The sequence below is a fragment of the Carcharodon carcharias genome, chromosome 4, assembly GCF_017639515.1.
Source record: "Carcharodon carcharias isolate sCarCar2 chromosome 4, sCarCar2.pri, whole genome shotgun sequence".
In the NCBI taxonomy this organism is placed as follows: domain Eukaryota; kingdom Metazoa; phylum Chordata; class Chondrichthyes; order Lamniformes; family Lamnidae; genus Carcharodon; species Carcharodon carcharias.
The window spans coordinates 94,937,521-94,960,058 of NC_054470.1; the positions used below are offsets into that span (position 1 = coordinate 94,937,521).

The 22,538-nt window shown below is 41.3% G+C and overlaps 1 protein-coding gene across 12 annotated transcripts in view; it reads left to right on the forward strand.

Annotated features, from left to right (window-relative positions):
* LOC121276898 (receptor-type tyrosine-protein phosphatase delta) overlaps positions 1-22,538 on the forward strand; it is a 612,167-nt gene that overhangs the window by 522,620 nt on the left and 67,009 nt on the right. For all 12 annotated transcript variants that reach the window (XM_041185518.1, XM_041185525.1, XM_041185519.1 and 9 more), the window contains one exon: positions 14,699-14,822. In XM_041185518.1, coding sequence (XP_041041452.1) covers positions 14,699-14,822 — 124 coding nt within the window. The remainder of the gene's footprint in view (positions 1-14,698; positions 14,823-22,538) is intronic.

Below are 22,538 nucleotides of genomic sequence, written 5' to 3' on the forward strand. Positions count from 1 at the left end.
GCATCTAAGAAGTAAACTATGTTTAAAAATGGAGATTAGAAAATCGTAAATTGGAAATAGATACTATTGAAAGAATGTTGAATAATAGGTGATAATGTATGTGTGTGATGTGATGCTGAATGAAAGAACACTTGCACCCCTGAAGCTTAAATCCACAACATGCTAGAGGTGTACAGTCAGCATCTATAAAGAGAATAGGTTAACAGATACCAGGCTGCTGTGTATTGGTGACGTTTTCTGTTTTTATTTAAAATTCCCAGCGTTTTCAGCCTTTGTTTTATCTTGAAGCACAAACCCCAGTCTCCAGGTTCAAAAAGCAAAATGCTGCAAACATGGAAGTATAAAGTATGGACAGGAAATGCTCGATCCACTCAGTAAATCGGGCAGCATTTGTAAGGAGATGAACGTAGGGTTATCGTTACTGGGGAATGGTACAAATGAACAACTCATAAGGAGAAATGAGCCAGCAAAAGGAGAGTGGAGAGAACAAAAAAAAAAGATCTGTGATTCAGTGGAAGACAGAAGGTGATTAAATGGAGAATGGTAACAGTGTGACAAAATGAGACAATAGTGAGAGAAGTTAGACAATAAAAAGTCAAGACCCAAAAGTCAAGGAGCATGTGTAAAGGGTCACCACAGAAAATGGAAACAATAGTACTGATAGAGATGCAGAAGGATCATCACTTTGAAACGTTAGCTCTCCTGTCCTTACTTCACGGATGCTGCTGGCTAACCGAGTGGCCTGGATTTTGACTCTTAGGACAGGAGCACCAAGTCAGGACATTTCCCAGCTCTAGGAAACCTGACCTGGAAAGAGTGGCATGGAAGTTGTTCATTCCATGGCCGGGATGGGATGAAACGGGATCTTGGCCTCCCCCCAACCCTGAACCAGTGCTGAAGTTGCCGGGTGCAGAGGCGTGCTGGCCGCAAGGCCTGCCTCTGTGCTCCGGCAATTTGTCAAAATTTTAAAAAAACAAGAAAACAACAAACATCTCTCCAGCCTTCACTCCTCCTGTCCACCTCCCCCTCCCACCCCCCGCAAACACATACACTCCCCATGCCCAATCCATTGCCACCTCTTGCCCTATACCCAGCTCCATATCCTCCATGCCAACCTATGCCTCTGTACCCATGGCAAGCAATGGTATTTTTTATACTCCAGACATTTTTTCCAAAAATTTAAAGGGCAGGACTTTTAAATATCTTGAAGGCTTGATAGTTCCCTTTGACAGTTGATCTTACCAGATCCTCTTGACAGTTGATCTTGCCAGATCCTCTTGACTGTTCTGACAGGTCCACTTGACAGCCTTAACAGTCTTGACCATTCTGACAGGGCCCTTGATAATCTTGACAGGTGCTTCTTGACAGTTCTGACAGGCCTCTTTGACAGGCTCTGCTGACAGTTTTGATATTTGATTTTGACAGGTATGCTAAAAGTTTCAATGAGCTTTTCAATAATCAGTTTATGCACTTTTTATGCACATCTATGCCTAATTTTAACAATTGCAAAGGGCACCTGACCTCTCATAAAGGTGCCCCGGGACCAGATCCAAAAGGGTACCTCCCTCTCCAAAGGAGTACCCTAGCTATCCAAACAAATCCACAAAGTTCAGACCAGCTCTTACCTGGTCTAATCTGCACACTCTGAATTTCACACTACAGGGATGCAAAAGCCAGAATTGTGTGAAGGCAGCTGATGATTTAAATGGCCAGCTGCCTCCTTAAACTGCACGTGCACGAACCCCAGCCCACCACCGTTCCCACCTCTACGAAAATAAGAAGTGCCACTTTCGGTGTGGGGCTTGGGATTTTTGGCCACTCCTGCCATCTTTGCCACGTCAGAAAGGCTCTCCATAATGGCAAAAATTCAGGCCAGTGTTTCCAACATGTTTAGTCTCAAGGCTCAGTTTGGTATTACTGCACAAGGCCACTACTTTGCGGTTACATCTCAATTAATTTTGGCATTATAATGTAATAGCGCAGTATTTAATATTTTTAATTTGCTTACCTAAAAGTGGGCTTGGTATTATTTCAGATCCTGACCACCACCCCCCCCCAACAACCGTCATTCTTTTTGCCAGACTTCCAAAGGAAAATGGTGGCAGTGGCAGGGGGAGGATGTTGCACAATGTGCTTTCAGGCTTATGCCAGTGGTAGAATTAAAATGGAGTCCGACCATCTGCATTCCTTTCAACAATTCAAATAATAACGAAGAACTCAGATTGATATCAACATTATTTTCTTTAGGCCTCTCAATTTCAGTCAAATTTTAATAATGTTCTGCTTAAACAATTAATGGAGATGGTATTATTGGAGGCATCAACCAAAGGGAGTTACACAGCCAGCCATTGCTGTTGGCCATTTACTGGAGGACGGGTCTGATCTGGGCAAACAGTATCTTTTTGCAACTTCAACCACTCATCTGTACTGACAGCATGCTGCTTTCCCCGTCCAAAAACTGGGCGGACAACCTGTCACCTTGCCTTTCAATGCCAACACTTTATAGCTGCCTACAATGGAATGCTTGAGGAGCACCTGGGCTGATTTGGCCTACAATTTTTCATTCTCCTTGTCAGAAAGGAATTAACCTTTGTTCAGCTAACAGCCCCTTAACTGCTCCAGCGGAGGAGTAAAAGTTGTTCGAACTCTCAAGAAAATTTGTGTTAGCACAACTTCTTCTCTGACACAAGAAATATTTTTCAAAATGTCAAACAAACAAGACTTTTCCTAAAACATGCACAGATGAATATTTTGGAACCTGAGTAAGGAACCTGCAAAGCTGTGACAGTTGCGATTAAGCTCAATTCAGCTTGAATCTGAGCTTTGCACAGTTGGTTGGAATATACAGCTCGGAAACAAGTCTTGGCTGAACAGATCCATGCCAGTATTTCACACGAATCTCCTCTCACTCTTCTTCACCTAAGTCAATCAATATATCCTTCTATTTCTTTTCCTCTCGTATATTTATCTAGCTTCCTCTTAAATGAATCTATGCTAGTCACTCCAGCTACTCCTTGTGGTAAAAAGTTCCACATTCAAGCGACTTGAATTCCATATTGAGTTTATTACTGACTTAAATTAATGACCTGTGGTTCTGGACTTCCCCAACAGTGGTCATTATCAAACTCTTTCACAATCTTAAAGACCACTATCAGCTCACTCTCTCAGTTTTCTCTTTCCTAAAGAAAGAGTGCCGGCCTTTTCAGTTTTTCCTGGGAGGGAAGTTCTGGCATCATTCTAATAAATTTGCCTGTTCACCTTGTCCACTGCCTTCTAAGCCCTTTTCTATAATATGATGGCCAGAACTATTCACAGTATTCCAAGTGTTCATCTAACCAATGGTTTCACACAAATTTAACATAACGGACAGAATTTTAACTGCCGAGGAGGGGTGGGTGCAGTGGCAGGAGGAGGGATTAAATCCCTGCAGAATCTGGGGAGTCAGAAATCTGAGTTTTACTGGGGTGCATTTGGAGGCAAGTGGGACAGCCCTGTGGAGATTTGGGCAAGCAATTAAAAAATTTAATGAATTAGTTAACTGTTTACCAGCCGGTGTACAGGTTCCCAAGCTGTATCAAGCTTGCCAGGATCAACAAAGCTGGAACAGCAAGGGGTCATTGATCAATGAAACTGACAGGCTGGAAAGTCTTTAAACAGTGAAATTGCATAGCTACTGACCAACCTATGTGAAATGCTTGTGCTCACAGTATTTGTTCTGGTAGCCAGATTTAATTGCTTCACAAGTGATTCCCAACCTTTTGGAAGTCTGCCTTGGACTTCACTCGCCTTCAGCTGCAAGTCCCTGCTGTCAGCCTTCACTGTGGTATAGGAACAATTTTTGCAGCTCTACCTTGGATCTCTGGTGAGGAGTAGGAGGTACACCACCTACATCAGGAGCAGCAACACCAACATTAATAGCAGCAGGAGCTGTCGTCTTTGCAGCCACAGGCTGCTCAACAGGACAGAGGGGATAGACACAGAGATCCAGCTAGAAGAAGATAATACCCCCAACACAGGTCCTTACAGGTGGAGGAGGGTTATAACTCTCTTATCATGTCTGAGCACCAGTGCCTTATGAGGCTCATGACAGGACATTGCTGACATCTGCAGCCTGCTGGAATAAGCCCTCCTTCACAGTGGCCAGATGAACATGCATGGCCAGTGGCTGCTAATGTAGCTATCATTAGAAGGTCTTCCCTGCTTCCTTGTCTCTCTCGCAGCTGAAAGCCCCCTTTTGTGCTATAAGAATTCTGTGATTCCATGTGCTCTCTGCTGCATGGAGAGAGCAGAATATTAGGAGTGGTAGAAATGTATTGTGTGGAGAGGATGAAATGACAGCACTTGCAGACTGAGAGGCAAAAGAGTGATATGGCACTAAGATGAGGGAAAGTATTGCAGTTGGCTACTTGGATGGGGATGCAAGGAGGTGCCTGGAGAGACAATGGAGCTGCCAGATGTGTTGGGCTGAGGAGTGCTATGCAGGAGAATGCTGGGAAGCTCAAGAGTGTGGGACTTGCCTCCTGAAAACAGGATGCCACTCGCTTTTTCTGAGGTAATTCAACCTTTTGGGGCCCTGTATCTAGGTTTGAGGGACAATGCTGCTGCTGCTGCTCATTTCCTTGGAGCACTTCCAAGCTGCTTGGTTTGAGGGACTGGCCTCTTCTTCCTGTCTGCAGGAACAGCAATTCAATTCAGTCCCACAGATCCTGTAGCAGGACATCCAGCAACGAGTCAGAGCTAGGGAGGTGGGGGAACAGTGCAGCCTTTCCACATCATCTTTCTATTTCTGTGGTTGCTGAAGCCTCAGGAATGTAGAATTCAGCCACTCTGACCCCTGCCAGGGTGCCCTTAACTAGAAACTCTTCCATTGAACAGGTGCAGGGCATCATCATGCTTGCACTTTGTGTTTGGTTGGGAATGCCGGAAGCGGGATGCTAATGGCACGGCTGAATCAAAGAGCCACAGGAAAGCTCACCTCTGTAACAAGCAGACATGCTGCTACCCCCATCCCACCCCCACAACCGCAAGCTGATCTATGTCAATAATTTCCACCAAACATCCCTGCTTTCGAGTTCTATTTCTCTAGAAATGAGCCTTCGGCTGGGATTTTCTGGCCCTGCCCCGGAAATTCTTGCCGGAAGTCAATGGACTTTTGGCTGCTTCTCCAAATTTCCCATCGTACCCATGATGTTTCCTGCTGCAAACGGGACTGGAAAATCTCAGCCAAAGTGTTTTGTTTGCATTTTCATAGCATGCTTAACATGTATTGCTGCTTTTAGTGCGTTCCGTATCTGTACCTCCAGATTCATCTGCTCATCAACCTAATTAGACCCTCATTTTACAAGACGTTCATGTCCTGCTTATTCTTCCTACCAATTTGTACCACCTCACACTTATTCATACTGAAGTTTACTTGCCAGTTACATACCCTTTGTTCAAATTTATTCCTTTATTTTGTTGCACTCCTCTTCTGTATTAACTACACTTCCCAATTTGGTGTCGCCTGCTAAATTTGAAATTGTGTTTATAATTCCCGTGTCCAAATCATTTATGCAACTAGTGAACAACTGGTCCCAGTACCGATCCTGGTGGAGCATCACTGGCACACACCACCCAGTACTACTGTCTGAATAGGCCAAGAGTTCCAGCTTTTAATGCAATCAGTGACCAGGGGCAAATTGCACTCAAAATCATTTTAGTTTTCAGAAGTGTTTACTTTGCTTAAGTTTCTGCTCACTCATTTTTTATTGATGAACATAAACTCTATCACGAACCAGTGCATTGCAAAGCATTTTAAAAAGTCATTTTATTAATGCTGCTCAAAATGTATTTATCAACAAATTAATCATTTTTAATCAATGTTTACTCCATCAGTCACCTGATTTGAAATAATTGGAAATCACTTCAATACCTACGTAGGTGTGCAGTAGTCAGTTTGTTGGTAAATTTAAAAGAAAATCCTTAAAAAGCTTTTAATATCTGCCTAGTAGTGTCATTAAGTCTAAAAGAAATGTTCGATTTTAAGAGCGTCTTCAAAGGCCCAATTATGGGCACAATTAGTGGAACCTCGCCCTGGTGATTATTTCAACCTGGTGACATGGAGCCAGATAGTGGGCAATACCAGCTTCTAGCACAATGCTTTTTAAACTAGCATGAAAGATTGAGGAACCTTGACCCAGATTGAATTTGCGCTTGAAATTCCTTGATCTTTTGTGCTGCCTTAACCAATTTCAGGCAAACTCTGCAGAATAAACCAGCCCAAAACTCGAGGCCAATACCTTGAACTTCTGCTGTCTGTTTGCTGCTTTGTAGCTAGTTTGCTACCCTTACTGCAGCGTTTCCCTAACTCTGCATGTTTGGACTTTAGTCGTGAGTCTCTTATGTGATATCCTATAAGGCCTAATGAAATTCAAATATATATTGCATCTACTCATTTACTCTTATCTACCCTTTATGTTGCTTCATCAATCAATTCAAAGAGTTAATCATACATGACCTTCTGTTTTGACATCCGTGCTAATTACTGTTTATTGAATTTTGTTTCTGGATGTTTATCACATCTTCAAGCAAATATTTCATTACCTTACCTACCACCGACATTAAGCTAATTGGTCTATAATTCCATGGACTTGTTCTTGCTACTTTTTTAATTATAGGAATTAACGTTAATGTTCACAGTGACAGTACTCCTTTTCTAATGAACTTCCTTTCCTCATTGTGTTGATCAATGCACACTTGAATGTGCCTTAGATTTCGGTATAAGGGCATAGCCAGGACACAGAAAGATTCCACCATCCTCACTTTCCCACCAAAACTCTCAATAAATTGCAGTGCTCTTGCTTATACAGGCTAAGCTTGTATACGCTGGACTTTAGAAGAGTAAAAGGTGCCTTGGTTGAAACATATTAAGATCCGGAGGGATCTTGACAGGGTTGATGTGAAGAGGATGGTGCCTCTTGTGGGAGAATCTCGTACTAGGGGCCAAAGTTTAAAAATAAGGGGTTCTCCATTTAGGACAGAGTTGAGATTTTTCTTCCTCTCTCAAAGCATTGAGAGTCTTTGGACCTTTCTTCCTCCAAAGGCAGTGGAGCAGCCTTTCAATATTTTTGAGGTAGATTAATTCTTGATAATCAAGGGTGTGAAAGGTTATTGGGGATAGGCAGGAATGTGGAGTTAAGTTTACAATCAGATCAGCCATGATCTTATTGAATGGCGGTACAGACTCAAAGGCTGAATGGCCTACCCCTGCTCCTAATTGTTTGTTCGTATGCCGTCACTCTCTTCTGCTATGTGGATGAACTTTGCCTCATTTCTGTTTTCGCAAAATTTGACATTGTGTTATTTACTTGGCTTTACTTACAATTAATTATAGTCAAATTGTTCAATCCTGTCAGGAAATTAAAGCCATACCTGAATAAGTGCCAAATTGTTACAAATGCACTATACTAATCACAGAAGGCATTTATCTTCATGATTTATGAACTGTCCTCAGTTTTGAATTGAAATAAGCTATGAATGTTTGAGGGCTAACTTCTGGGGAATATAATTTCTTAAGTGGTTCAATTTTGTCAGTCAACATGCAGTAAGTGTGTTTTGCATTAAAAGAGTACAATAAATAAAAGAAGAAAGCAGGCAGTTTACAATCTTGTCCTCGTCACTTATCGTTTGTTCTTCAATTTAAAAATGGGAGAAAAGAATAAGCGTGAGTCTTGGTTAGATTCAGTGGGGACAATTTTAACCAAACTCCCCAATGGGAAACATTGAACAGATTGGGTTTTTCTATGTTAGCTTCACTGGAAAGGAAAATTGGATAGGGTGTACAATGGGTTTTAGCTGCCACCCAAGATGAAAGCTACCTTGCTATATACATGAATTTTTGGAAGACAGGATTAGGGCTCCACAACAGACCTGTGTCTAATAGAAAAGTTCCTGGAATAAAGGAGGAAGTTGTAAATTGGATACTGTTACAATTCCTGTGGTGATCAACCAATCAAATTTACCAAATGACTGCAATGAAAAAACAATGGACAAGATTAACACCTCTATTTTTATAACTGTTGCTTTAACAATTATACCAAAATCAACGTCAATTAACAGACAAATCATTGTAAATATAAATTATAATTTATACATTAAGTAGCAGATACAATAAAGTTTAATCTCACAGAATTATCAGGCAATCCACTCAGCCTAAAAGGCACCAATTTCAGCTTCAAAGTTCTGATCTTCCATACATGAAATTCCAGTTCCTTTTCTTCAAGGATTTAGCCACTGATTCCCATCTGACAGCAACTCCTCCGCAACCTGACTTCCACAGGGGCAACCTTCAACAAAATGGCACACTTCTGCAAATCCATTTCAGCTCTGCTCATGGCGGCCTTGATGGTATGGATCCATCACTGTTACTTTTATCCGAACCACCAGCGACAACACTGTGCACTGCATGGCCTGTTGTGGTCAATCGGTTCCTTTAAAGTAACTGAAACCGCTGCTGGGTCCAGCCTTTGTGTTTCTCTTTTTGCACTGTACTACTTACTCTTCTGAGCCTTGTTCCTCACAAACCTGGTCATATGGGCCCCTTTTCACACTGCACCCCGGGTCACGTGATTGTGTTTCGCAGGCCTTATGACATCAGTGAGTCCTCTAGTTCTGTCACCCAGCTGCAGCCCTAGTGTAGCCCAAGAGCTGTGGCACTGCAGAAGCTGATCCACACAGCTCAGGAGTCAATCAGCCCATGTGTCACAGAATGCCTGAAATCCAGTGAAACTTGGAGGAAAAATCAAACTCTTCACCCAGTTGCTGAAATCCATTGGAGGCCTCCATGGCCAAAACACTGCTCCCAAAGGCATGCTTTGCAAAGCCATCAACATTGCTGAAACTGGGAACAGGGCCTTCACTGCCGCCCAGTCACCCTCCCAGACTCTGCAAACCATGGATTCCATTACAATACTCAATTGGCTAAATAATGGGAGATAATAGTGATTGATTTCAGTTTCTCTAATTGGACTGTTAAAATAAGTGGAATCTTGAAGAATTATCCATGGAATTCAGGGCAAAGCTGTTAATTCTCCTTTGCTGTGCTTGAGTTTACGTTTTGACAAAGCATTATCTGGCTTTGGCTTGCAAAAATAATCTCATCACATTTATGATTCAACCATTCAAGTCTGGACCCAAGAAAAACCCTTCCAAGAGTAAAATCCCCTTTTCCTAAATTTGTTCCCAGTTTCAAATTGGAGAAAGAGATCCAGAAGAAACAAAAATAATCAGATGAGTGAAGGATTTTAAATGTAATTTTAACATAATAAGAAAAGCTAAAGATCACAGAATCTTTACAGGGCAGAAGGCCATTCAGCCCCCCAAGTCTGCACTGGCTCTCTGAAAGAGCATTCTACCTAGTCCCACTCCCTGCCTTAGCTCTGTAGCCTCACATATCCTCTTTTTTCAGATAGCAACCCAATTCCCATTTGAATACCTCAATTGAACCTGCCTCCACTACCCTTTCAGGAAGTCCTTTCCAGACGCCAACCACCCTCTGGGTGAAACAATTTTCCTCACATCACTTTACTCCTTTTGGCAATATTTCTCACTATTTACCCTGTCCGTACCCCTCAGGATCTTGAACGTCACCATCAAGTCTCACCTCAGCCTTCTTTTCTTCAAAAAACACAGTCCAACCTCTCCAATCTATCCTCATAGCCACAGTTGGAATCATTCTTGTGAATCTCCTCTGTACTCTCTCCAATGCCTTCACATCCTTCCTCAAGCATGGCGGCCAGAACTGGATGCAGTCCTCCACATGAGGCCTAACTAGTGTCTTATGCAAGTTCAACATGTCCTCCTTACTCTTGTACTCCATGCCCCTATTAATAAAGCCTAAGATAGTATATGCTTTATTAACTGCTATCCCAACTTGCCCTGCCATCTTCAATGATTTATATGTATGTATGTACACATATTTTATATATATTTACACACACACCAAGGTCCCTCTGTTCCTGCACCACCTCTACAGTTTCTCCCTTTATGTTATACTGTCTCACCATGTTTTTCCTGTCAAAATGAGTCACCTCACACTTCTCTGCATTGAACCTTATTCTGGCACTTGTCTGCCCAATCCACCAACATGTTAAACTTTTAATGTGAAATTAAATAAATATGGGAGAGATAGATAAATTGACTTAGTGTTTTTGCCAATATTTGGGTACCTTGCAAGTTGTCTGCGCAACCCAGTGGAGAACTGTTTATTCATTTCCTCCTGGAATAAACATGCCTTTTTTTTAAAATTGCAAAAATGCAACATGTTTATAAGAGAGAAAATCTAATTGTGTATTTTCATCTGCAAGGATTTCTAAATTTACTCATGAGCTAGGATATATTTATAAATGGCCAACTTTATTTATGAGCTCAAACAGTTGTTATTCAACCAGGAGGGGCTGTCATAACTGAGCCCAATCTTAACTACAGCCAACTGTGATGGCCCATATGCTTTTGGGGAGAGAAAACTATGTTTTATGTTGCAATGATGGCCCCTTTAACATCAAGATTTCTGTGAAAGATTTCTTGTAAAGCACCCTGCTCCCAGGAACTGATCATGTGTCCAAGCTGCCTGGGAGATAAATGTTCTTTGATTTTTGTGTAGTAAAATTCTTTTAATTTAAACCTTGAACCTTGTGGTTTTAGAGAATACTGGGTTTTGGATTCTAAAAATAAATAAATAAACACCTTACTGCTCTCTACTGTGATAATAACACAACAGCTACACAGAAAATATTCCTAGTTCACTATCTGATTTAAAACTTCATCAGCTGGCTGAGCAAAATGAGAACATCATACACAGTGTCCACCATACTTTTCTAGTATATGTTGTTGGAAGCTGAGGCTCCCCAAATGAGCAGAAAGTTGGAGAATTACCCCTTCCACATATACTGTCCAGCTTTGCCACTACATAGAAATCATGGGCAGAAACCTCTAGCCATCCTCATAAGCCTTATTTCAATGCTAGTGTCCTCACTGTAGTTCAGCCGTGATGAGGTAACTTGTCAATCATTAACTTGGGACATTCTTTGTCTACATTATATAGTATCACATTTCACTGGGCATCTGACCTGTAACAGGTCCTCATAGGTTACACACTTAAATGAATGGAAGAATGCATTACTCGGGTGAAAGGGCAACATGAATTATATAAAGTGCATTGTAGATGTGATGCATTTCCTCAAAACAGCGTAGTGCCAATGGACTGTGTGTGGAGTGCCAGGATCATGATTGTCCATGCTGTAGATACGTATCTCGGGCATTCCTGGCAGGAACTAAGGAGGAGCTAGATACACAGCAATATGGCCAGAGGTAAAACTAAAGGCTAAGTCAATTTATGTTGCTCTGATACACCTGGTTTGTTACAATGTGCACTGGTATAAACCAGTACCAGGTCATTCACGTACCTTCTTTGCTAGGGATGACGAGTAACAAGGTATAATACGATGCACAAAATATTAATCAATTTGTAATTTTTTAGATACACTACTATATATTTTAAAAAATATTAGCTCCAACCTTAGAGCGCACTACTGAGTTTTGCCCTGTGCTGTGGAATATTCCCTTGTTTATTCCCTTCTCCATATCCTGCCTTACCCAGTTCTGAAGGCACAAATTCCTTTCTGGGGTAAATTTACCTTCATCTATCCAGTTACAGTGACTTGTGGTAGGTTATTTGACTCCAGGAACTGGTCAGTCAAAGCTGAACTGGATCAGATGTGCACGCATGCACTTACTACATGAGTCCCTGGATAAAACATTGCTTGATTTCTCCTTCTTAAGTTAAGGTCATTGAAGTCACCTGTACCGCTCTGACTGGGGATGGTACCTGCAATCTTTCCAGTCTGTATGTCTGCTACACACTGGCTAAACTCAATGAATCATTGGGGAGCCTTTTTTATGTACTTACATAATTACTTCGTGAAGTCACAGATAAAAGCCTCTTACCAGTCTCTGTGGATCAACAGTGTCATGAAATGTTAAGGTAGACTACAAAATCTATTTATCTGCTTACCCTGAGGAAGGAAGATGGTGTGGAAGGGAAAACAGCGATAAGAAAAATAATAAGCACTTTCAATTCAACCATTGGTAATTCAGTCATAGGCTTTTTGAATGATTATCATGTGCAGATGTCACAATATTGAGTATTCATTTAGGACTATCTTTAATTTTGTTAAACCTCATTACATATGTAGATAGGAATAATAATAGAACATGTAAGTCACTAAGCTTTACATAAGATAATTTAAAAAAATCATGGCTGGAAATTCAAACAATGTTTTGGTTAATCCAAACAATACAAGTTTTGTATGGGGAGGAAATGCTGCTGTGGCACTTGTCTTCCATTGATATTCTCTGTCTTAATGATGATCAATAGTCATTAAGGTATTCTGTAAGGTGTTTGTTGCATTCACAATAACTGAGGCAATTATTCAAGGGCACATTTGTCCAGAGGCTTAGGGGTGCACTTCAGATGCCCACTGGCACCTTCAGTGGGTTTCAGATTTTCTCAAGGTTGCTAACGTTAGGGATACCATTAAACATTTCTGTGCATCCATTGGTCTTTTATGACGGGTTCAGAGGGCTAGACTATGTACTGGAATGGTAGGTTAACATTTGCCTCCATGCCTTGTACCAAGTGATGAAGCTTTGAAGTTGAGCTGTGCAATGTCAGTGCTCTAACTATTGGGAATATTTTTGACCCACTCTCATTTGAAATTATGCCATTTCTGTCATTACTGACAACATCTACACCATGATTTTGATGGTTAAGATATGAGGTTTTACGCATTGAGTTGATGTGTTTGTTTTTCATTAAACTGAGGTTGTTGAGTGAAAATTCCCCTAAGTAAAGTGACAGAACACTGGAATGAGAGACCTTGTGTCATCTGTCATAGAAAACAATATCTCATCAAGTGACAGAAGGATTCTGTAGCTCATTATTAGTGCTGCAGGCAACTCACTCTGGGTTTTATTAGGCATAGTTGTGACTTTGAGTCCACTGCTATCGTATTGCAGTTGGAGATTTATTTTAATAGGCACCATTGGGAAGATAATGTGGACTAGAGATGTATAGCATTTACCAAAGTGTCGTCTTGTCCCCATATTTCTTTGTAATTTCCTTTACTGGAGAGAAAATTATGCTACTCTGAATTTATGGTCTGGCTTAATTATTTTCCTTTTGATCTTCAGCCATCAGAACAGAACACATTTATTTAGTGCAGTCGCACAATGCCATTAATATATTTGAGATCATCAATGGCCTGAATAAATGATGGAGCTTCTGTAGGGACTTGTGGTCAATGAGTGTGAAAATAGGATTTAATATCTTTTTTATCCCTATAAAGATGAAGGATTTGAATAAGTGCTGTACATTGTGCTTTACTTTGCATTGTATTGTTTTGTTTGTAACTATTGGCCAGGGTTTTACAGCAGCAAGTAATTGCATTGCGTGTGTTTTCATTATAGGAAAGTTGGATTTGTGCCTATACAATAGATTACTGCTTTCAGCAGAAGGTCACCCTATAATGCCAGTGACCCTGAAAAATTAATAAAGAGGGTTGCCATATTTGTGATTTACTCAGATGTAGTTGTGTACATAATGAAGACTTAAGGACCTGCCACGAATAAGAACCACATTCTGTGGCTGTTTGGTCACAAGTAAATGATTTAAAAAGCTGGTGTTGACCTTCTGTTGACTTTTAGCTACAGCCTGATTCAATTCCATGTAATTATTTGTAGTGATACAAGAAGGTTATTTAAGGTTGCTGCTGTCCCAAATAAATTCACATTATTTTTACGAGGTCACACGAGTAATATAAGAGACAAGCCACTACTTTACAGTGATAGAACACCAGAAGTATAAGTTGTTTTCATTACTTTCCAATTGCTTGTTTCACTGAGTGGGATCTGAGGCTTGGCTTGTGTTTTTGTTAACCAATATAATTCCGTTTCCAATAATAAATATAATAAGCGTGATGACATTTGGGTATATTTTCCCCTGTTTAAGATTACTAAATAGCCCAATATTCTTAATGACCAAATATTTTCAACTTTACTTTTACATACAGGGAAAATATGTTCTTTCTTGTAGCACTGGAAGTATTGAACAGTCATATATGTGTATGTAAGTGTATATATTGCAGCTGTAATTCAGTAATCAACAGAGTTTTGACTTGTTTGCTGATATAGCCATGCACAGAACTGTTGGAAAGATGACCTGACAGCCAAAAAAGTCCCAAAAATAATCATTATAAATAGCAATATTCATGCCTCTTCAATAAAAACCACTTGGAAATAAATTCCAGCTGTTGATTGTTTAGAGTCAACGTGGCACATCCACACATGGTAAGCAAGTTCAATTCAGTATAAGCAGGCAGAAGCAACACTTCCGCATCAATTCAGCATAATCAGAACTTGGAGCTCTTCTGAGAGTCCCTGAATATCCAGAACTGTGAAAGGCTTCACACTGCTTTTTAGCCTTCTGTCCTTTTTTTAAACAGAAATATAAGACTGTGTAATGAAACTTGGAGGCAAAAAGTACTGTTAAGTAAAAATGCTCCGAATAGCCATGAGGATGATTACCATAATCAAGAATAGTAAGCATCAGAAATAATGTTGTCCCTGCTATAATGAATTTCTCTTTTATTCTCCCTCAATCTAGTCAATTGATCCTGGCCAGCAGTTTACATGGGAACATTCAAACATGGAAGTCAACAAACCAAAGAATAGATATGCAAATGTAATTGCATATGACCATTCACGGGTTCTCCTATCTGCAATCGATGGTAAGTGAAGTCTCTAAAATGGCACACTTGTGAAAATTTGAACTCAACAGCTCCAGGCTATTAGGCAAAATTTGCTAATTATAAACGTTTAACTGGGGCTTCAAAACTTTCACTTCGTCTTTCAGGAACAACCCTGGTGATCTCAATCTGGTCCATTTTTACTTTGGACAGTAACCTGGTGACTGCATCATCTGCCTGTTAAGGAACCCACTCAAATTTCATTTCCACTGATTTCTGAATTCAGTGTGGTCAGTAACAGGCAGGCAGTTTGCTCCACCAGTTTACTACCCAAGCAGAGATGGTAAAGAAATACTCCCAGCGCATGTTAAAATCTTAAAATTCAAAGAATTTGTGAAATTTCAGCTCTGGTGTACCTGGTAATTGAAGGTGATCCTGCAACCTCATCTTCTGAAGTCTTGACCCACAATGACAGAATAAGATTGTCAGCTTACCAATAATAACATATTTGTAAAAGGTGAGAAGGAAACAATTTATGAACTTATTTGAGAGTTGCACAGAGTTGTATCTAAAAATATCTGAATGGATGGCTGTCAGCTCGCAAATGAAATTTGTTCAAAAAGTAAAATAAACATGATTGAGACCTGTTCATTTTTGTGTCAGTAGGTAATAGAGAGAATTGTGTTCGCACTTGGCTGACATGCTGGTACAGTGCATTGGAAGCTGGTGAGGTGTGGATTCTCATGAGGTGAACTTAACATATTCAGATACTGGGAGCAGAATTTACTGCTCCCCACCACCCCACCACTGAGTGGGCTGGAAGGCGGTGGAACCGTATAAAGGGGCGCGAATGCTGGGGATTGAGAGCCCGTTGACTTCCCCTAATTAAGTCTGGAGCATGAAGAATCAAGAATTGCCTTCCTACCTGGAGGCCAATCGAGGTCCTTAAGTGGTCACTTAAAGGCCTCATCACTCCACCTTTGGTATTCAGCCAGCAGCAGCAGGCGGGGGCCATGTCCATCTGGACAGACTGCCAGGTAAACCCTGGCAGACATGCCTGGTGAGGGGGTGGGAGCAGGGGGGAGATTTCCCTCATTCATGGGGACCCTGTACCGAACAACCGAACATAGGGACTACCGGCGGCCCATATAAGGGACCCATATAAAAAGACCCCAACCTCAATGGTGATTCCCCCATTGACGTGCTCTCTGGGGCTCCAGCAACAATCTTCATCCCTGAGCCTAATGCAATTCAAGCAGTGGCCACCGCTTCCAGTGGTGCTGCTGGTATTGGAGAATCCCTGGCCTCTGATTGGCTGGAAGTTCTCTGAGACAGGACATCTGGACTTCAGGAAAAATTGCTGCAGGAAACTCCCCCTGCAGAAGCCAGGGACCCTGATGGCAGCCAACAGACTGCCTTATTAGATCTAATCCCAACGGGGATCCCATAAATGGCTGTAGCAGTGTTGCCTCTGCAGCTGGTGGATGGGCCTACCGCTGTCACTGTTAAATTCTGCCCTGGGAAGCAAGAAGCAGAGTCAAAATTTTTCCCAATGGAGAAGAACCACCAGAGGGAAGACGACCAAACACTGCACTCCAGCAGTATTTTGTGGCCAATGATACCCACTCGGCTGCAGTTAAGATTGGCCAACCAGAGTCAATGGAGGATAAAGCTCCTCTGACAACAGAAGTCACCCAATCTTAAACAAAATAAAGCGAGTACTATACAGTTAAAATGTATAAAATATAATGTAAATTCTTTAGGATGTGGAAGCAGTAAGGCTGTATATGTACAATTGCATTGCAGGATGGGTACACACTGTACCATCAGAACATAAATAAAATGTTTATGTACAGAGTGTATATAGGTGTACAACAATAACTAAACATACCAGTGTTTTGCCACCATTACATTTACAAGGATGTAGAAGCAAAAGTAGAAAATGCTGGAAAGATACCAAGTCCATCAATGTCAGAAAAGAAAATTTGGTTCAGACCCTTCATCAGAGCCTTGTTCACAGTTTGCCTTTTACAGAGCGTGCATATATAATTAGCGTTTTTGATTGGTTATTGTATACAAAATTGTATTATTGAATTCAATAACATTGTATTCTGTTCAAAGCTACCAGGATTAATTATAGATAAATTTAACATTTAGGGTACGTGTTGCAGATAACTATGTTTAATTGCACATTCTCAAGTCATTGTTATTCTGCAAACATTTACAATAAACAAGGCATTTCATTATTGGTACTGAAATCATCTGAAATAGTAATTATATTTGAATTGATTAATCCCTAACATCTCATCCGTGTGCTAAACAGAATGTTCATCACTCTGACAGCCTGAAACAATGTACCTGGACAAATAGAATAGAAATCCTTGTCAGTTAAATATCCTTGTTAAAATTCAAATTAAAAATATATTCGCAAGTTCTAGATATATTGCAACTGAGTTAGATTTGAATTGCCATGACCGCTGGTGTATTAGCAAAGAATAGACTCCATCCTACTCCCTGCTCAAATGCAAAATTTGAATGAATGACATGCTGAGTACCTGCAATTCATTGAACAGCAAGGCTGAAAGGAGATCTTAATTAAGATAATTTTAAATTTTAAGATTATCTTTTAAAATATTTAAACTTCCTCTCCTGGCCCCCACATTAGCCGATATTGTAAATGGTTCTCTCACTCTTTTGGTCTTGTCCTTCTCTCCTTTGGATATGCCATCATCACCTATCTCCTTAATAAAACAACCCTTGATCCCACTGTCCCTAGAAACTGCCATCCTACCTCCAACCTCCCTGCCCTCTCCAAAGCCCTCGAACACACTGTTGCCTCAGAAATTTGTTCCATCTTTCCTGGAACTCCAGGTTTAAATGCCTCCAATCAGGTTTCTGCCCCTGCCACTGTACTGAAACAGCTCTTAAAGTCATAAATGACAGCTTATGTGGCTTTAACAAAGGTAAACTTTCCCTCCTTGTCCTTCTCAGCCTGCCTACAGCCTTTGACACGGTTGACTACATCACCCTCCAACGGCTCTCCATTGTTGTCTAGCTGGATGGAACTGCTCTCATCTGGTTCCATTCTTATCTATCTAAGCATAGCCAGAGAATTACCTGCAGTGGCTTCTCTTCCTGTTCCCACACCATTAATATCAGTGTCCCTTAAGGATCTATCCTTGGTCCCTCCTGTTTCTCATCTACATGCTGCCCGTCAGTGACATCATCCCGAAGCACAGCATTAGTTTTCACATGTACGCTGTTGAAATCCAGCTCTACCTCACCATCTGCCTCAACTCCATCACTGTTGTTAAATTTTGAGACTGCTTATCCAATATCCAGTACTGGATGAAGAGAAATTTTCCGCAGTTAAATATTAGGAAGACTAAAGCCATGGTTTTCATTCCTCAGTAGAAACCCCTTTCCCCTAGCTACTTCTCTCCCTCTCCCTGGTAACATTCTGAGATTAACCGAGTCTGTTCACAACCTTGGTGTCACATGTGACCCTGGAATGAGCTTCTGACCACATATTGAAGCTGTCAATAAGACGGCTTGTTTCCACCTCCATAGCACCACCCGACTTCACCTTTGTCTCAGCTTTGTCTCATCTGCTGCTGAATCCTTCATTCATACCCTTGTTCCCTGAGACTCGACTATTTCAATGCACTCCTGGCTGCTGTCCCACATTCTACCATCCATAAATTTGAGGTCATTCAAAGCTCTGCTCATGTCTTGCCTCACAGCAAGTCCCATTCACCTTTCACCTCACCGCTCACTGACCTATATTTATTCTCACTCAAGCAACATATTGATTTTAAAATTCTCATGCTTGTTTTCAAACCCTTCCAGGGCCTCGCGCCTCCCAGCCTCTGTAATCTGCTTGAGCCCCACAACTCTCTGACATATCTGTGCTCCTCTAAATATGGCCCCTTGAGTAACTCTGATTTTAATTGCTTCACCATTAGTGGCTGTGCCTTCAGTTCTCTAGGCCCTAACCTCTGGAATACCCTCCCTACATCTCTCTGCCTCTCTACCTCACTTTCCTCCTTTAAGATGCTCCTTAAAACCTATCTCTGACCAAGCTTTTAGACATCTGACCTAATGCGGGTGGGTGACATATTTTGTTTGATAACCCTTCTGTGAAGTGCTTTGGGGCATTTCATTATGTTAAAAGATGCTATATAAATATAAGTTGCGGTTGTTGTAGTAGTGTGAGTAGAGAAAGACTATATCTCCTGTCCGAGAATCAGTGTTGAGAGGTCATGGAGGAGAGAGGTTGAAAGAATTCCCGTTATGCAGAGTTATTAGGGAATGAAATGCGAAGGAACAGTTGTGACAGAGAGCACTCTATCCTTTCAGGGAAAAGTGCAAAAAATAATTGAAAGAGGACGGAATGCAAGGCAATGGGAAGAGAGTGGGGTAGTGGAATTAATTTTAAATTGATGTGGGTAAAAGCTGGCACAGATGTAATTGGCTGATTGACCTCCTCCTGAACTGAACATTTGTGGTGTGACTTCTCTGTTCTCTTATTAGCTGCTTATTCAGTAGATCCCTATTAAGAGCTGTAACTGCAAGGGAGAAGAGACGTGCCTTCAAGCATATCTTTTATTACCAGTATCATGAAGTATAAATTAGGTATGTATTAAAAATTAGTTACACTTAATTGTAACTAGTGTCAAAAACTGAACAAATGTTATTCTGCAAGAAATGGTGGCAATTTTTACCCACATGGCAGACATTGAGAAGGTGAGCAGATAAAATCGCCTAGGTTACTTACCTGTGCTGGAGATGTCAGGTGCTGACAGTTCCTGGTTTTACTCTACTGAACTGAGCTGGCAGCAAGTACACCCACCCAAAATCCATTTTTATACAGTCCTGATGATGCCATTAGGGCCTAATTGCAATCAAGGCAGTGAAACTGGGAATTTACAGTGAATTTCCTGCCAAGCCAAGATTTCATAAGAACATAAGAAGTAGGAACAGGAATAGACCATTCAGCCCCTCAAGCCTGCCCTACCATTCAATAAGATCATGACTTGTGTTTCGATTCCATAACCTTTGATTCCCTTGCTGAACAAGAATCTATCTACCTCTGCCTTCAAAATATTTAATGACCCGCTTCCATCGCCTTCTGAGGCAGAGAATTCCAAAGTTGCACAACCCTCTGAGAGAAAAAAATTTCTCCTCATCTCTGCCCTAAAGGGGTGACCCCTAATTTTGAAACAGTGCCCCCTAGTTCTGGACACGCCCAGAAGAGGAACATCCTTTCAACGCCCACCTTGTCAAGGCTGTTCAGGACCTTGTACACTTCAATCAAATCACCCCTCAGTCTTCTAAACTCCAGAGTGTGTGCATAAATGGGCCTTTTCCTGATTGGCAGGGTGTGATGAGTGGAGTCTGTATTGGGGCCTCAACTTTTTGTGATTTACATCAATGACTTAGATGAGGGGAGTGAAGACATGGTAACTAAATTTGCAGATGACAAAAAGGCAGGCAGGAAAGTATGTTGTGAAGAGGACATGAGAAGGTTGCAGATGGATATAGATAGGTTGAGTGACGAGCCCAAGTAAACAAGCCCAGTCTGTCCAACCTTTCCTCATAAGACAATCCACTCATTCCAGCTATCAGTCTAGTAAAAGCAAAATACTGTGGATGCTGGAAATCTGAAACAAAAACAAAAATAGCTGGAAAAACTCAGCAGGTCTGATAGCATCTGCGAAGAGGGACACAGTTAACATTTCTAGTCCGAATGACTCAAAACATCAATCTAGTAAATGTCCTTTGCATTTACATCCTTCCTTAAATAAGGAGACCAAAACTGCACACAGTATTCGAGGTGCGGCCTCATCAATACCCTGTATAACTGAAGCATAACCCTTACTTTTATGTTCAATCCCTCTCGTAATAAAGGATAGCATTCCATTGGCGGCCTTAATTACTTCCTCTACCTGAATACTATCTTTTTGTGACTCATACATGAGAACACCTAGATCCCTCTGCACCTCAGAATTATGCAGCCGTTCTCCATTTAAGTAATACTCTGCTTTATTGTTCTTCCTGCCAAAGTGAATAACTTCACATTTGCCCACATTATACTCCATTTGCCAGATCTTTGCCCACTCACTCAGGATGTCTGTGAAGAATGAGAATGAGAGGGCAATAGGATGAGTGTGAGTGCTCTCTGCTGAGGTAGATAATTAAGGAGCAGGCTGGAGAGGAAAGAGTATGTGTGATGCAAGCTGTGTCAATAAGAGGAGCATGGTGATACTGTTTGGAGGGTGAGACAGTGGTGATTGTCAGGTGAGAGTTGTGTGACACTCTCACCTTGCTGTACTTCACCATGTCCTGGTCCTTGGCATCATGTTATATTCCAGAAAGACAGTTGATGAAGGGTATAACTGGAGCCAGTCTGCAGCAGCTTCCTTCTTCCCACTAATATTGTGAGTCCTGCAGAACTGCTTTAAGTAGAGATGCTCTGACCCTCCTAGATTTGTCGGAGAACCCAGAGGTGGGATGATAATGTGGTGGAACGCCACCACCCTCGGAAGTTCCCCTCCAAGTCACTCGCAATCCTGACTTGGAAATATATCGCCGTTCCTTCACTGTCACTGGGGCAAAATCCTGGAACTTGCCCCGCCAACAGCACTATGGGTGTATCTACACCATGTGGACTGCCGCAGTTCAAGAAGGCAGCTCACTGCCACCTTCTCAAGGGCAATTAGGGATGAGCAATAAATATTGGCCTAGCCAGCGACACCCTCATCCCGAGAGTAATTATTTTTTTTAAAAGTTGTGGCTCAGTGAAAGAGCCTCAGCAAAGCCCGCCAATTAGCCATCTGGGTTTTCGAATGCTCCTGCCGTTTTGCTAGCTACTCCGTACCAAACGTTTCTGCCCCTTGAGTCAGTGATGGTGATGTGACCATGTGATTCACTAAGAATTGTCTTGACACTGTTTCTGCAGAGCTAATGTTCCACATTTATCGTACACACTTTAAAAAGTATACAGTACCAAGACATGGCTTTATATTTGACAGCTGCTTTTGCAGGTCAGCTTGTTTTGTTTTGAAATGTAACTTCCAGTTTTAGTGAGTTTTACTTCTCTCAGGACACTAATTACTTTTGTTCCTGAATCAGAATGAATTGACGTATGCACCACGGTAATATCACTTAGAGTGTTTAAGATTAGAGGAGATCTATTCAGTTACATGAAATTAAGCTACTGCAGTAGGCCTGCAGAGACTAACGAGCAATTTTTTTACATTTAATAGTGTTTTGTTGCATTGTGTGAGGCACTTCACGAGCCTGGTGAGAGCAACAGAGATGGGAAACCAGGCCCACTAGCAGTTAGGCCTGCTTTCAAGCTGTCAGATTCAACAGTCTTTATACAGTAAATGTGTAGTCTGGGCTGGAAGTCTACAGGAAAATCTTCCACTTAATGTGCAACAGTTACAGGTTAGGATTTGGAAAAAACAGTGCCCGAGAACTGCTGATGTGAGTTATTTTCTAGGTTGTTAGATTAACCATTTTATGGGCATTTAGTCTGTATAAATGGGCTTTAATACAGCACATTGCGTGCAAGTGCAGGTAGGTTTTAACATTAGGGTGAAGTCACTTCGATTTGTTGATGTGAGGCAACATGACAGAGGTAGTCTTGCTGAACTCCTGCCTTGCAGTGATTGGGGTATAAAAAGCTCTGATTCAAAAGTGAATTTTGAGACTTCAGCCAGTTTCCTGAATCGCCTTCAATATACATGGTTT